The sequence below is a fragment of the Nerophis lumbriciformis genome, linkage group LG07 (assembly GCF_033978685.3).
Source record: "Nerophis lumbriciformis linkage group LG07, RoL_Nlum_v2.1, whole genome shotgun sequence".
NCBI classification, from domain to species: domain Eukaryota; kingdom Metazoa; phylum Chordata; class Actinopteri; order Syngnathiformes; family Syngnathidae; genus Nerophis; species Nerophis lumbriciformis.
In genome coordinates this window covers 5838324-5855430 of record NC_084554.2, presented here as the reverse complement: position 1 = coordinate 5855430, position 17107 = coordinate 5838324, and the positions used below count along the sequence as shown (strand labels likewise).

The window sequence follows — 17107 nt, the reverse complement described above, 5'->3', positions numbered from 1 at the left end:
AAATCCTTCGTCTTCGGTGTCCGAAGTGAAAAGTTGGGCAAATTTACGATCCACTGGCAGATGTTGGCGTCGTCTGGCGCTGCCTCCTCGTCTTAGTGAAGGTGTGTTCGCCTTCTGTCATCCATTGTTCCCACGCAGTTAGCAGTCTAGCTTCGAATGCCCTGTTGACACCAATATCTAGCGGCTGGAGGTCTTTTGTCAATCCACCCGGAATGACGGCGAGTATTGAATTAAGCGCGTAAGCGTGTCTCTCAATGTGCTGTTATGAGCTAGCAAATATAACAACTACACTACCCAGCATGCAACGATAGTTACGAGCATGCGCGGTAGCCCTGAGAAGCGTTGTATGCTGGCAGTTAGCACGCTGTGAGTAAACGTTGAGAACTCAGTTAACACGCCTCGTCTGCATTATTTATAATTAGACAGACAACACACTTAATAGGAGCCATTTTGGGGTCTTTACATAAACACACAAATGGAAATGAAACGTCACATATCCCAGCATGCACCGCGCGCTTCTTCTACGGGGAAAAAAGATGGCGGCTGTTTACCGTAGTTGCGAGACCTAAACTTTATGAAAATGAATCTTAATATTTATCCATATATAAAGCGCACCGGGTTATAAGGCGCACTGTCAGCTTTTGAGAAAATTTGTGGTTTTTAGGTGCGCCTTATAGTGCGGAAAATACGGTATATGTGGTTTATTTTTCATATTATTAATATAACCCTTTAGTTCCTGTCCGTTTGCTATTAAACTTCTGGCATTCCACTGAACAATTAACATGGCGTTGGATTGTGGTAACATGACTCGGTCTCATCTACTCTCTGTAGTTCACCTTGTACCTGTTCCCAAGATAGTTCTTTTAAATTTAAGAACTTTGCTGCTGCTTTGACAATTATTTTGATCTTCTCAGTTTTATTTCTTGCCTGTTCTGTGCAGTTTATTACATATGCCAGGAACACAACTAGCTTGTCCATGGAAAGTCCTGTATTTGCTGCCTCTTGTTTTTTATTACTTGAACTATTGTCACATGTGTCTTGTTCTGATCTATTCTCACTTCTATCTTGTTCTGCACTTTCTTTATTTCTTACTTTAACTGCCTCTGCGTATGTAATATTTCTTTCTACTCTGATTTGCTGTACTTCTGTTGCCTGGTTCCTAATGACACATCCTCCATACGCTGCTGTGTGATTCCCGCCACAGTTACAACACTTGACCAGTATATTGTCTCCACATTGTCCGTATTCATGCTCTCCTCCACACCTTCCACATCTCAAATTAGCATGGCACACACTGGCTATGTGCCCATAGCGTTGGCACTTGAAACAGCGTACTGGGGGTGGGACGTAAGCTCTAACGTAAAAGCTTAAAAACCCAATCATAATTCTTTGCGGTAGGACTTCCTCGACAAACTGTACTAATACAGATTCGCTCTCCGTCTTTTCTCCATTTCTAAATGCCATCATTCTTGTCATCATCTTGACAGTACCCCCTTTTATTTGTCTTTTCAATTCTTCTAAATTTTCACCCCTTGGGATTCCTGTCACTACTCCTCTTGCCCCCTTTCGTTCCCCCACTTCCATTTTTTCCTTTATTATCTTATTGCACAGTTTTTGCAACCGCATTGCTTTGTTCTTTTGCTCTCCATTTTTGCATTTAATCAAAAGTCGTCCGTCCCTGAGCACCTTCGCTATCTCCACCTCTCCGATGTCCTTTTTTAACCCCTTAACCAGTGTCATCAAACTTATGTCATTCATGTCTTGACCTGATTTAAATGTATATATGATCCTGTAATTATCTTCCATAGTCTTTTTCCTCTTTTCTACTTCTTCATCGTGTACTCTTTTAGCACTCGATTTTCCTTCATGCCCTCCACTCCCCTTCTTTACTCTCTCCCCTTTAGTCCTATCCACGTCCATACTTTCCTCATACATCCCGTCACTATCCCCTTCCATCTCGATCCAGTCACAATACAGCTTATGCACAACCGCCAAGGAGATTTAGATACGCTCACTTGTTAGCCACCACTCCTTGGTTTACTTCCGCCTTCGTTAACACGTCACCGACCACTTCACAGCACGTCCCAATCTAACAGTATAGTCGGCTCTGTCCATGCATGTTAAAAGCCGAAGCAATAACCTCAAGATGTTTCTCCGCTGAACTATCCGTACTGTTTTCCTGCGCCATTTTTCGAATGTTCCAGCAAAGGAGGTCACGTGAGCTGCACATGACACATCATTGGCTGGCTTACCTCCACCTCATGAGACGTAGCCTCAGCGCTGTTTTGTACTTATTTTGATTATAGGCGAGGGCGGACCTACGTCACTTCCGCCTGCCAATCCCCTAGCAACCGCCGCCATATTGAATTCGTTGAAAACAAACCAGCTCACAGCGAACACAGCATTGACAGAAAAGGCATTTAACGAGGTTTCACGGCATTTTAAACTGTTCTAAATGGCGTATGATTATGTAAATAGTCTTTCCAGTGAGGCTAGGTTAAGATACGAGTTAAAATGTTCTGTAGTCGGATTAAACGACTGCCCTTACCGCCTTCCAGCAGATGCGTGGACTGATAATCCTACACAATGGCCGGACATGGAATTTGGAAATCTTTATGTCTACCTCACAAGCGCACCAGGTCGGTTGTTAGCTTCGGTTGTTATATAACGAATAAATCACATAAAAATTGTTAAATCACCCAAGGTATGTTGATAAATGATAATAAGGATGACACGGTGGCTACCAGTATCTGTATATTTATTATATCTGTAGAGAGCTCATTCAAATTCAGTTCAGTATTATGATTTATTATTTGCTGAATTACTGGAAATAGCCTTTATACCGTATGTTATTGTTGTGCAACAACAACAACTTCAACTGTCGAACGTTATTCAGTAAAAATTCAACGGGTTCAACATTAGCATGGACGGTATAGCCAAGTTGTGGTTAAGAAGGTGGATTTTTGTTCCTTATATTTACCAGAAACGAAGTGATTCGAACACACGACCCGGGATTTTGGGGGACTCCAGTGAGAACCGTCCTCGTTTTCCCGGTGTAAAGCTGCGAGCCATTTGTCTCGTCTCTGTGGGCTTTTAGCACGCTTTGGCAGAACAAAATACGACCTTTGTTTTCCCTGTTTCCGGTTGTGGTTTGCACAACCAAAAACAACACAGTTTTTTGGCATTTTGAGGCAGAATGACGAGTTTAATCAGCGCAGGTCGACAGGTTAAAGAGTAATGGCGACGGTTTGTTTTCAACGCCAGTAAGGTTGCTATGGCTCGAAGAACCCGTATGTAGCTCAGTTGCCCGGATGTCGACCCTGCCCTATTGTTTCTCAGCTGTTTGTAATTGCTGCAGTTTATAAATAAAGGTTTATAAAACTAAAAAAAATAACCCAAAAAAAGCCGCGCATGCGCATAGCATAGTTCCAACGAATCGATGACTAATTAATCGCCAACTATTTAAAACATCGATTAGTTGTTGCAGCCCTACTTTAATGTGGCTGCTTATAAACTGAAGAATAAAATATTAAACTACCACGCAAAGAAAACGCTAACTATAAACTGCACAGCTATAAACAATGTTTGGTTGAAGTTAATGAGCTGTTGGAGGTAAGAGCACATTCGAAATGGCGGTCGGCGGGAAAAGTAGCAAACTAAATATAACGTTGAAACATGCTTTTGAAAATGTATATATTTCAATCCTGGCAAATACTGACTTTTAACAATATCAATACTTACATGAGTTCTGTCAAGTGTTTTCCTTGGGCTCCGTGAAGAAACGTGTCTGGGCTTGTTCTTCCACAGCTGCATGCAGGTGGGCGGGTCCTGACGTTTTAGGTCTGATTTAAACCTTTGAACTGAGTTTTACTTAATCAATTTATGTTGGAAGTCCAATAAAATTACTTTTATCACATAAAAAATAAGTTACGAAAATATTCACACTTTTATATATATAAATACATTGATTTATTGGAATAAATATACTTTTAAAAATAAAGTAAAAAGGACAATATCACAGAAAGAGTTTTTACAGTGTACGTCACTTCAAACATTTGACTTCAAAATATTTTTCCGGGAAAATATTGGATATTTTGTGTTTGCCTTAAAAACAAAAGGTTTTTGACTAAAAGGGCAAAAACAAATAAAAAAATGAAAAAGCTGTCACGTACTCGCATGGCTGCTCTAGTTGTGACCCCAAGATGCAGGAGACAGGAGGACGACGTGCAGGTGAGAGTCTTTTAATTCCCACAGGGAGCACAAGGAGGTGCATACAGCAAACCAGAGTAACCTTTAACAAAACAATCCTTGAGCCCTGACTGGAGGGCGAGGCAGGCATAAATAGAAGCCAGCTGGTTAGTTCAAGTTAAAGTAGCAATGATTGTCACACACACACACTAGGTGTGGTGAGATTATCCTCTGCATTTGACCCATCACCCTCACCCCATGACCAGGTGTGGCCAGGCTGCCAATCAGCGACAGGTGAGGAGGGAAAAGCGCACAGGGAGACAAACAGGAAGTGGGACCAAAATAAGAGCGCTGACTAGGAGATAAACACAAACGCAAACAGACCATGTGACACCTGACGTGACAGGTCGTCACAGAAACGAGGAATGGATCTGAAGTTTATCGAGAGACTTAAGTGTTGAAAGTAAAAAAATAAATAAATTTTTAAGGCATTTTTTGATTGTCATTGTTCAAAAAATAATGAATTAAAATCAATGATGTTATGAATTATTGACCTATTTAAGATTGCAATTACGTTTAGTAAATATTATTATTTAGTGGTTTTGCCATAACAAAACAGGGTTTTGACAAAAAGGGCATAAAATATTAAAAAAAGAATATGATATGGACAGATGAACCTGAAACTGATCTAGGGATTTAAGTGTTGAATGAAAAAATACAAGATAAATAAAAATGAGCTATTTCTACCATTGTTATGAGCGAGAGCCTTCCTGGTCGCCAAGAAAGCAGTGCGAGGCGAGTGGAGAACAAACGGATTTATTGACAGAGATGTGACACAATGTGATATTGATCATAAGCAGCGGCCATTCAAAGAAAGAAGAAATCCTCGTCATGATGTCAAGGCCATGAAACGTGAGCCCCGAATGATTTTCTAGCCACCGACGTTTGATGTTGAAAGTATTTTAACGGCCAAAGAAGAATAGATGGAATAGCGTGAGGAGCAGTGGGATGAAGAACAAAGCACATCTCCATGACGTCCCTCAGCGATGGAGACATCTCTCTGTGTTCCAGTGCACAAAGCATCCTGGAGGAAGAAGATGACTCAGCACATTCCCAACAGAAGCAAGTTGAACATCATCTTCACACAAGAACATTTGGAGGTGCAGACTTACTCAGCCTTCAGCCGCCACCCTCTCGGAGAGCTCCACGCCGCCGTGGCGAGCTGCGGGACAAACGCAAACGGTGAAGGAAGAACATCCAGAAGGTGCCTCGTCACTCACATCAGATCTTTGAGGTGTGACTTGGAAACATGAAGAAGCAGAGTGCTGCTCTTCTACTTCCTGACTAGGATACCTTCTTGATGAGTCAGCACACTTGAGGTCTCATTTGGCTGATCCTCATCATGAGGACTCATGTCAAACGTGAGATATGCCACACTTTGTATTGCGTGTGCTCACAGGAGGGTCTTTTATTGTGAAGGAGTCAGCTCAAGTTGGGATTTTCAGGCTAAACTTGTAACAAAGGTCCACATCAGACCTCCATGTGAGTGACGCTTCACCACGGCTTTGTTTCTTGCGGCTCAAAGAAAAGATGTTTTACTTACGAGCTGGATCGTACTGGGCTGAAATGAAAGTGAAACAAGGTGAAATGGACTTTTTCCTCACGTGTTTCTATGTGAGAGTGTGCGCTCTGTCTCTGTGGATCTTTGAGTGTTTGGCTGGAAGGCAACTAAAACATGCAGCCCGGATGAAAGCATCAACTCACGGCCTGGACCGAGAAGAAGAAGAAGAAGAAGACGGAGGACATTGGTGTCCCTCACCTTGTCTGTTTCTGTGACGCCTGACCATGACGATGATGATGGCCGCCAGGACGGCCGCCACAGCGACGACCGCCGCCGTGGCAGCGAGGGCGACGCTCCAGTTGTCTGTGGAGAGCAAAAAAGCACAAGTGGAGTGACAAAGCATGAAGAGGAAACCTTCATGACTACTTTGCATGCAGACGTCAAGCGTTGTCATGGTGACATGGATCAATAATGGTGACAGGTGGACTTGTGATGGGAAACATCTCCAACTAAATGTGTCTTTCTCACCTTCATGGCTTGCGTTGCTCAGGATGCTTCTTCTCTCCAGCTTGGTGACCAGGTCCTCCTTGACGCCAGACAGCTGGAACACACATTCGTACTTGCCCTCCACCTCGGCCGTCACCTCCACTTTCAGCTCCACCGACATCTGGAAGGTTCCGTCGTGGTTGGGGAGCAGCTCTCCGTGCTCCACGTCCTCGAAGATCTGCTCGCCGTCTTTCCTCCAAAACAGGTCGGCTAAGTCGGGGTAGAAACCTGTCGCCATGCAGGTGACTGGAGAGGATGGCGTCTTCTGGAGGAGGAACACCTCTGGAAGCTCTGCACAGGAAGTGATGTCACGTGTGAACAGAAGACAACGTGGGGAGAAGGTGTGGATGGAGGTAAAGATGGAGAGAAGGTGTGGATGGAGGTAAAGATGGAAAGGAGGGGTGGATGGAGGTAAAGGTGGAGAGAAGGTGTGGATGGAGGTAAAGATGGAGAGAAGGTGTGGATGGAGGTAAAGATTAAGAGAAGGTGTGGATGGAGGTAAAGATGGAGAGAAGGTGTGGATGGAGGTAAAGATGGAGAGAAGGTGAGAGAAAGAGAAAAGAGTATAAAGAGACAGAGTGTAATGTCAGTAATGTTCCTATAGGGGGAGTGCTAACATGTTAAAAGGTGAAAGTACAAGGTGTGCTTCTACCTGTTCTCATTAGGATCTTCTTCCCATTCTTCACATACTTCTTCAAGTAAGAAGGACAAAGCTCAGTGTAATAATACTTCTGGTCGTCTAGTAGAAATATGTTCTGGTCCCACTTGAGTTTGTCAGGGAAAGCTTGTGGTTTTGCTGCAGTCCATGTCCATGTCTTCATGTCCAACGATATGTAATCTTCTCCATCATAACCTGACTGCTGCCAACCTTTAACCTCATCAGTCTCATCATTCCATTCACATCCATACATCCACTGGACAATGTGAACACCTGAGACACACAAAGTGTTGTAAAGCAGTCACACACACACACACACACACACACACACACACACACACACACACACACACACACACACACACACACACACACACACACACACACACACACACACACACACACACACACACACACACAAACACAAACACAAACACACACACACACACACAAACACTCACACACACAAACACACTCACACACACACACACACACAAACACACACACAAACACAAACGCACAAACACACTCACACACACACACACGTACACACACAAACACAAACACACGCACACACACACAAACACACTCACACACACACACATACATAGACACACCCACACAAACACACACACAAACACAAACACACGCACACACATAAAAACACACACACACACAAACACAAACACACACACAAACACAAACACACACACACACATACACACTCACACACAGACAAACACACACACACAAACACACACACAAACACACACACGCACTCACACAAACACACACACACACAAAAACACTCACACAAACATATACACAAACACAAACACACACACAAACACACACACAAACATATACACAAACACACACACAAATACACACACAAACACATACACAAACACACACACAAACACAAACACACACACAGAAACACACACACATACACACAAACACACACAGACACACACACACACAAACACATACACACCCACACACAGACAAACACACACACACACAAACACAAACACACACACACACACACAATGGAGGTAAAGATGGAGATGTGTATGTTACTGCCTCAACAGAGCCAGTGCCATCATCAAGGACAGCACCCACCCTGGCTCTGACCTGTTCCAACTGCTGCCCTCTGGGAAGCGCTACAGGTGCATTAAAACCAAAACAAACAGGCTAAAGAACAGCTTCTTCCCCAGGGCCATAACCATCCTGAACGGACTGCCCCATTGTCCCTCATAACTGCCTTCTCTTCGGTGCAATAACCCATTCCACCAACCACCCTGTTTTTGTTTTGTTTTTTCATGTATATATTCATTTCACACCATATTCATTGCACTTCTACATTTTTTAAATTTTTATATATTTGCACATTGTTTTTCTAGCATGCACACATCGCACTGTATGGAATGGCCTCAATCTCGTTACCTTGCGTAATGACAATAAAGCTGATTCTGATTCTGATACACACAAACAAACACACACACACACACACACAGTATTTGTGTAGGTTATTATGGGATGGACAGAGACAAGGTATATCAGTGCAGTAATGTGTGTTTTACTACAGTATAACAAGAGTACATCAAATATATTGAAGTAGTAGAAAGTTCAACATAAACAAACCTCCAGTTTGGTTGAAACGCTTCTTAAGAATTTCAAGGTTGTGTTTGTTAGTAAACTCATGACCAACACTGATCTCTGTGTCTATCTGCCAATATTTTGGATCCTCTGCTGTGATTTTGTTCATCCAGTCCTGTTTGGATTCTGTTTTCCTGATGTTGCTGTCATAGTAACTAATCTCAACTCCATCAACATAACCAACAATCACATACTCTGGGAAGTTTGGAACTTGAGAGGACGCAGTGGTGAAATACTGCAGCGTGTGAATCACTGAAAGAAGAACACAACAACAAGATGACTTTTTATTATTTAGTTTCATGTGAAACTAAATACTGCACTGTGAATATTTGAGCTCATTCAGTCTTCAGTGGGGTCTTAAAGTCAACATCAAACACTGCTAGATATCACAGTCAAGACTCACATGGTGTTCTATGACAAGTACAACACATGAATAATATATTTCATTATTGGACATCTGTTGACACTTTGAACATTTTGAAAATAAACATATCTTTTCTCCAATGGAGGCTGAATATGAACACAAGCTGTTCTGCCCATTTGATGTCGACTCTTACTGACACCTTGTGGCGGGATGATGTTACTACACTTGATTACTTTCTGACACTTCCGTGGTTGAAGATTTCAGGAAGTCAGTGTTCCTTCTTACAAGCCTTGGAAAAATAAGTCTTTCAACAAGAAAAAACTGAAGCAAAAACAAATAACGGATTTCTCTGCTTCTAGAACTTTCTTGGAACACTTTGAATATTTTTTTGAGTGATGAAGAAAAAGGGAAAACAATAAAATATGTTTAAAAAGAACCAGAATGAAGTAATAAAGGGCTGGAATAATATAAGAATGAATATAATTAATAAGTAATAGAAACTCTCAGAAGTCAAATACGTGAAGGCACAAAGAGGATTGATGAATAATCATTTATAAAGTTATAAAAAGGACTTACCAGGCGTCACGCTGTGCATTTGCACGACCAGAAGAACCAATAAAAACAAGTTCATGATTTCAGCACGAAACAAAAAGATGTTTGTCACTTTTAATCCCGCAGAGAAAGACAAAAGTGACGAACACTCGCTTGACTCGCAAACAGGACAAATGAAGCAGGAAATATCAAAGCTCTTTTAATAATGCTCCACCTGAGCCAATGAGGAGTCAGCATTCCTTTCGCGTCACCGTTACTAGGGAAGACCAAACGCTATTGTGAAGAGAAAAGTGGCAGCAGTCAACTAACAAGAAGTCTTCTACTGGACTCACTAGAGAGCGCCCCTTGTGGCCACGTCAGGTAAATGCTTGTGTGGCTTTTCGGGGAAATCACGTGACCTGACAAACAAAAGGTGTGTCAAGTTTGCCGCCAAACTTGGAAAGAAAAGAAAGAAAGGAATGAAGGTGAGATTTAGAGTTGAAAGTAATGACATCCAATCAGTGATGGTATTGTAGTCCTCTCAAGAAAGCATCAATACAAATAATGACTGATAAGACATAAAGTCGCTACTTCTTTTTATTTCCTCCATTATGTCTCCCAAGCCTCCTCTCTGAGCTGCCACCTTACCGTGGTAGAGGAGTTTGCGTGTCCCAATGATCCTAGGAGCTATGTTGTCCGGGGGTTTCTATGCCCCCTGGTAGGGTCTCCCAAGGCAAACTGGTCCTAGGTGAGGGATCAGACAAAGAGCAGCTCGAAGACCTCGATGAAGAACACAAACCAAGGACCCAGATTTCCCTCGCCCGGACGCGGGTCACTGGGGCCCCCCTCTGGAGCCAGGCCCGGAGGTGGGGCACGATGGCGAGTACCTGGTGGCCGGGCCTGTCCCCATGGGGCCCGGCCGGGCACAGCCCGAAGAGGCAACGTGGGTCCCCCCTCCAATGGGCTCACCACCCATAGCAGGGGCCATAGAGGTCGGGTGCAGTGTGAGCTGGGCGGCAGCCGGGTGATTCCCTCGTTCTACTGGGGGGCTTCAACGCTCATGTTGGCAGCGACAGTGAAACCTGGAGAGGTGTGATTGGGAAGAATGGCTGCCCGGATCTGAACCTGAGTGGTGTTCTGTTATTGGACTTTTGTGCTCGTCACAGATTGTCGATAACAAACACCATGTTCAAACATAAGGGTGTCCATATGTGCACTTGGCACCAGGACACCCTAGGCCGCAGTTTCATGATCGACTTTGTAGTTGTGTCATCGGATTTGCGGCCTCATGTTTTGGACACTCGGGTGAAGAGAGGGGCGGAGCTTTCTACCGATCACCACCTGGTGGTGAGTTGGCTGCGATGGTGGGGGAGGATGCCGGACAGACCTGGCAGGCCCAAACGCATTGTGAGGGTTTGCTGGGAACGCCTGGCAGAGTCTCCTGTCAGAGAGAGTTTCAATTCCCACCTCCGGAAGAACTTTGAACATGTCACGAGGGAGGTGCTGGACATTGAGTCCGAGTGGACAATGTTCCGTACCTCTATTGTTGAGGCGGCCGATTGGAGCTGTGGCCGCAAGGTAGTTGGTGCCTGTCGTGGCGGTAATCCTAGAACCCGTTGGTGGACGCCGGCGGTGAGGGATGCCGTCAGGCTGAAGAAGGAGTCCTATCGGGTTCTTTTGGCTCATGGGACTCCTGAGGCAGCAGACAGGTACCGACAGGCCAAGCGGTGTGCGGCTTCAGCGGTCGCGGAGGCAAAAACTCGGACATGGGAGGAGTTCGGGGAGGCCATGGAAAAAGACTTCCGGACGGCTTCGAAGCAATTCTGGACCACCATCCGCCGCCTCAGGAAGGGGAAAAAGTGCAGTGTCAACACCGTGTATGGTGGGGATGGTGCTCTGCTGACCTCGACTGCGGATGTTGTGGATCGGTGGAGGGAATACTTCGAAGACCTCCTCAATCCTACCAGCACGTCTTCCTATAAGGAAGCAGGGCCTGGGGAATCTGTGGTGGGCTCTCCTATTTCTGGGGCTGAGGTTGCCGAGGTAGTTAAAAAGCTCCTCGGTGGCAAGGCCCCGGGGGTGGATGAGACCCGCCCGGAGTTCCTTAAGGCTCTGGATGTTGTGGGGCTGTCTTGGTTGACAAGACTCTGCAACATCGCGTGGACATCGGGGGCGGTACCTCTGGATTGGCAGACCGGGGTGGTGGTTCCTCTCTTTAAGAAGGGGAACCGGAGGGTGTGTTCCAACTATCGTGGGATCACACTCCTCAGCCTTCCCGGTAAGGTCTATTCAGGTGTACTGGGGAGGAGGCTACGCCGGATAGTCGAACCTCGGATTCAGGAGGAACAGTGTGGTTTTCGTCCTGGTCGTGGAACTGTGGACCAGCTCTATACTCTCGGCAGGGTCCTTGAGGGTGCATGGGAGTTTGCCCAACCAGTCTACATGTGCTTTGTGGACTTGGAGAAGGCATTCGACCGTGTACCCCGGGAAGTCCTGTGGGGAGTGCTCAGAGAGTATGGGGTAACGGACTGTCTTATTGTGGCAGTTCGCTCCCTGTATAATCAGTGTCAGAGCTTGGTCCGCATTGCCGGCAGTAAGTCGGACACGTTTCCAGTGAGGGTTGGACTCCGCCAAGGCTGCCCTTTGTCACCGATTCTGTTCATAACCTTTATGGACAGAATTTCTAGGCGCAGTCAGGGCGTTGAGGGGATCTGGTTTGGTGGCTGCAGGATTAGGTCACTGCTATTTGCAGATGATGTGGTCCTGATGGCTTCCTCCGGCCAAGATCTTCAGCTCTCACTGGATCGGTTCGCAGCCGAGTGTGAAGCGACTGGGATGGGAATCAGCACCTCCAAGTCCGAGTCCATGGTTCTCTCCCGGAAAAGGGTGGAGTGCCATCTCCGGGTTGGGGAGGAGATCTTGCCCCAAGTGGAGGAGTTCAAGTACCTCGGAGTCTTGTTCACGAGTGGAGGAAGAGTGGATCGTGAGATCGACATGCGGATCGGTGCGGCGTCTTCAGTAATGCGGACGCTGTATCGATCCGTTGTGGTGAAGAAGGAGCTGAGCCGGAAGGCAAAGCTCTCGATTTACCGGTCGATCTACGTTCCCATCCTCACCTATGGTCATGAGCTTTGGGTCATGACCGAAAGGACAAGATCACGGGTACAAGCGGCCGAAATGAGTTTCCTCCGCCGAGTGGCGGGGCTCTCCCTTAGAGATAGGGTGAGAAGCTCTGTCATTCGGGGGGAGCTCAAAGTAAAGCCGCTGCTCCTCCACATTGAGAGGAGCCAGATGAGGTGGTTCGGGCATCTGGTCAGGATGCCACCCGAACGCCTCCCTAGGAAGGTGTTTCGGGCACGTCCGACCGGTAGGAGGCCACGGGGAAGACCCAGGACACGCTGGGAAGACTCTCTCTCCCGGCTGGCCTGGGAACGCCTCAGGATCCCCCGGGAGGAGCTGGACGAAGTGGCTGGGGAGAGGGAAGTCTGGGCTTCCCTGCTTAAGCTGCTTCCCCCGCGACCCGACCTCGGATAAGCGGAAGAAGATGGATGGATGGATGGATGGATGGATGTCTCCCAAGCGTGAGGCGTCCCTGGTGGGGTAACGGGACACGCTTCGGCCTCGCATGGGTTGGATTCCCGGCCAGGGTTGCATCAGGAAGTTTCATCCTGAGTAAAAAGTCAGCAGAAAGCATTCATGCCATTGACTGTGTTACGCCTACTCTTGCTTTCCAAAAAGTTCGAAAAAATAAAAATTAAGTAATGCAGAGTAGTCTTGAGGAGGAGGTGTTTGACTCACTAAATTCCTTAATAAGCACTCGCGGAGATATGTCGAGATTCCAAATGATCATAATTTATTTTCACAAACAAAACATTCTCCGTGGTTGACTTTCAAAATAATCAAAATAACTTATTTAGCGTGGCTTCAATATAATTTAGCGTGGCTTCCAAATAGTTTAGCGTGGCTTCCAAATAGTTTAGCGGTAAACAAACTGTTTCACTCCTCACTCCTTCAACATGATAGACAGACAAAGGGCACCCAGCTGTCCCGTCTTCTTAATTATAGGAGGAGGAAGTGGCTCACCAGTAGGAGCGTGAGCAGCTGAAAACAATCAGTCAATCACAATGAAATCTAAAACATCCAATAATTCATCAACATCATTATTGACATTATTTGATTTCATTGTCAAAACAATTAATAAATAAATAATATAGATAGGCTCCAACATCCCGGCCCCTAATTGTGTGCTTTAGCAAAACAATTACATAAATAATTATATTCAAAGGAGCCATAATAGAACAATACAATCTAAACAATTATGTTCTTCAAATTCAAAATTAATTAAGTTACTTGAGTTATTGGTCAAGTCTCTTCAAAGTCCATAGTCATATCTGAAGCGGTCATCGAGTCATCCAGGCTGGAGAACCGAATCCCCCTCAGTCCATCAAGCTGCTTCCATTAGCAGGCAGAGTTCATCTATTGGTCGTTGAACCGTGTTGGTCTTGGTTTTAACCAAAACACTTCTCACAAAGCCTTTGGCATCTGGAAATGTCTTTACTTGTTCCATGGTCTTAGATCTATGGTCTTGTTATGTGTTTCCTTGTTCCATGGTCCATGGTGTTGTTATATGTTTCCTTGTTCCATGGTCTTGTCCTTGGTGGAGTCCTTGATTTTCTTATTTTTCTCCTTTTCGATTGTTCTGTGCACGTCTTCGCCATCTCCTTTTCTGCCGTATGGGAATGTGTAAGGATCAGCCTCTAAGGGCATTGGCTCTTTATCAAAAGGTAAGCTTCCCCTTCGACCGTACAGGTCTCTGAGTTCCTCTGTTTTGTCACGTTTGTCTCCTTTGTCCTTCTTGACCTTTTCTTTATCTTTGTCATGGCCTTTTTTGGAACAAGAAGAGGAGGAATGCCGATGTCTTTCTTTCTCTCTGAACTTATCCTGAGGTGTGACTTTGTCTTTATCCCGGAAAGGCAGTGGCAGAGGATCGTGACCATCTTTAAGAAACATTGAACTTGAGGCGATCTCCATAGAACAGTTATCTTCAACTGACATCTCATTTTTCTCCTCAAATATTTTCTCAGAGAAATCCTGGTTATATTGTCTGATGAGGAGGTCCTTCAGCTCAAATACTGAGATTCTGTTAGTTGACACTGCAATGGGCCCAGCATGTTCTGTAGCACTGCAACTGAGTGGTCCAGTTACCACCCATCCCAGTATGGTTTGGACTGCATATGGTCCATTCTTTTGACTGTTTATTATATTCCATGGCTCCATTGCTTGAGGAACATCAGTCCCAATAAGAAGTTCAATGTCGGCCTCAATTTCCTTTAAGTCAATGCCACCAAGATATGGCCACCTCTTCAAGTCAGCCTTTGTGATGATGTTTTTCTTTGAGACAGGTATCTTGCTCTGTGTATACACTTTCGGCAGGTCCAGTGATGTGAACCCTTCCAAGTCTCCAACCTCCAGTCCTCTGACCTCATAGGTCTTCGCAGGCGTTTCCTGTCCAATTGTTCGCAAAATAATTTCTGTTTTGCGTCCTTTCACCTTTAGTTGGTTCATTAGATTCTCCGTGCAAAATGTTGCCGTGCTGCCTGGATCGAGGAAGGCGTAGGTCTGAACATACCTGTTCCCTTTTCCCGCCTTAACTCTGACTGGCACGATTGCAAGTGCACAGTCTTTCCCGGCCCCGGTTGCATCACCGGCTGAAACAAGAGCAATGCTTATAGGGGTTTCTTCTGTCTCAGCAGTGGGCTGTGCTTGATTTTCCTGTCTTGGGCCTTTTTGACTTGGAATATGAAGTACAGTAGGATGTTGCATTTTGCAAACATGACACATTAATCTTCTTTTACAATTTTTGCTTAAATGACCTTTTAGTAGGCAACCAAAACAATATCCATGCCTTCTCAAAAAGTCAACCTTGTTGTCATGTGACTGTGTTTTGAATTGTGAGCAGTCAATCAGAGCATGTTTGCCATGACAATATCCACATGAAGGGATGATACCACTGGGTGTGGCTTGAGCAGGTTGTTGTGGAACAGATGATTGTTTTACAGTGCATGCTGCTGGCTCTGTATTCACAGCTACTGAAGTAGCAAAGCTGCTTTTTCTTTGGTTGATTGGTTTTAGTTCACTTGTGCTTCTTGGGAGAGGCCTTTTCGTTGTTAATTGGTCCTGAATGTCTCCAAACAACGGATCCAAAAGCATCTTAGCATGGTTTTCCACAAAATCCACAAAGTTGTTGAATCTGATTCTCCTGCCGGTTCTCTGTTGTGTCTCATAAGCTGTGCTTCGCCACTTTTCTCTGAGTTTGTAGGGTAGTTTGGATGTAATTAGCCTTAGGTTCGATGGGATATCAAGTTCCTCCAAATACTGTAAATCTTGCATTACATTACAGCATCCTCTCAAATACATTGCATATGCATGCAGCATTTTCCCATCTTCAGCTTTAATCGCTGTCCAATTCAAGGCTTTTTCCAAGTAAGCTCCTGAAATTTTCATCTCATTTCCAAAATGTTCTTTTAAGAGGCGCCTTGCTTCATAATAGCCCCTACTGGCTTCCATGTGCAAACAGCTGCGAACCAAGTCTCTTGGCAAACCAGAGGTAAACTGCTCAAGGTAGTAGAGTCGGTCTTGATTATTCTCAGTCTTGTCTTCAATCAAGTGTTCAAATGCATGGATGAAAGACTGATATGCCAGTGGGTTACCATCAAACACCGAAATCTCTCTTGCTGGTAGTAGAGACAGTTTTTGCTGTGAGACAATGAGTTTTGCGATGTCACTTTGTCTTTGAATAACCATTTCCAAGTTATCATGAGCAGCATTAATAACCGCATTATCTTGTGCAGAGTGATGTATTATTTTAGTCCGATTTACACTCTGAGTCTTGTGTCCTTCAGTTGCATTTTTGTTTTGAGGTTTATTTAGATCTTTTGATGTGTTGGTGTTCCTTTTAAGTAGAGGTCTGTGGAGACTTAAGATGGTTTGGTGAAGTGGGGTCTTGGGTATTGCACCAAACTCTATAAAGTCCACGTTGCTCTCCATAGTTTCTGTATCATGGTGAGAATCATAATACTCAGTCATGCCATCACCTGGAGGTTCCTGAGCCACATCATGGCTTTCATGAAATAAATCACTTTGAAGGATTTCAATTTTAGCAGTTGATGCTGCGAGGTCTGCTTCCAACTCCATTTGCTCCATCTTTGCTTTAAGGTTTGTTTCCTCCAGTTGCAAGGTGTGTTTTTCCTTCAGTGCAGCAGCTCGAGCCATTGTAGCAGCTTGTTCCGCTTTGGCCTTTTTTAATTCTGAGGATACTGAGGAAGATCTGGAGGCTTTTGATCCAGTGGCAGACTTTGATTTGTGAGATACATTTGATATGCTGTCCAGTGGTCCAACTTTTGATTGTGCAATTTCTTTTTTCCATGTTTCAACATCTTTCATGAAATAATTCAAATTTATTATTCTGGGTTCATACCAGTCATCATAATCATTTTCTTTTTCTTCTTCTGAAAATAGTTCTTGCACAAAGTTGTGAGCATTTTTAAATTCATTCACAGCTCCTTTAAACACTTCAAATTCATCATTGACTTTATCA

General features: G+C 44.6%; 2 protein-coding genes across 2 annotated transcripts in view; both read right to left on the bottom strand.

Moving 5' to 3' along the window:
- LOC133609869 (retinal-specific phospholipid-transporting ATPase ABCA4-like) overlaps nt 1–17107 on the bottom strand; it is a 600088-nt gene that overhangs the window by 300994 nt on the left and 281987 nt on the right. The window lies entirely within an intron of this gene.
- Nucleotides 5361–14077, bottom strand: LOC133609300 (class I histocompatibility antigen, F10 alpha chain-like). The gene is made up of 5 exons (XM_072913426.1): nt 14032–14077; nt 8601–8867; nt 6948–7226; nt 6278–6586; nt 5361–5410 (listed from the first exon to the last, which is right to left on the bottom strand). Exons 1-5 carry the CDS (start codon nt 14075–14077, stop codon nt 5361–5363), a joined length of 951 nt encoding a protein of 316 aa, XP_072769527.1.

Excerpts from the sequence above, each read along its gene's own strand:
- LOC133609300 (XM_072913426.1), bottom strand. The coding sequence starts at position 14,077 with ATGGAACAAGTAAAGACATTTCCAGATGCCAAAGGCTTTGTGAGAA. Across the intron at positions 6,587-6,947 it reads GAAGATCCTAATGAGAACAG|AGCTTCCAGAGGTGTTCCTC; the intron begins GTAGAAGCACAC and ends CTTCCTGTGCAG. Across the intron at positions 5,411-6,277 it reads GAGCAACGCAAGCCATGAAG|CTCGCCACGGCGGCGTGGAG; the intron begins GTGAGAAAGACA and ends TTTGTCCCGCAG.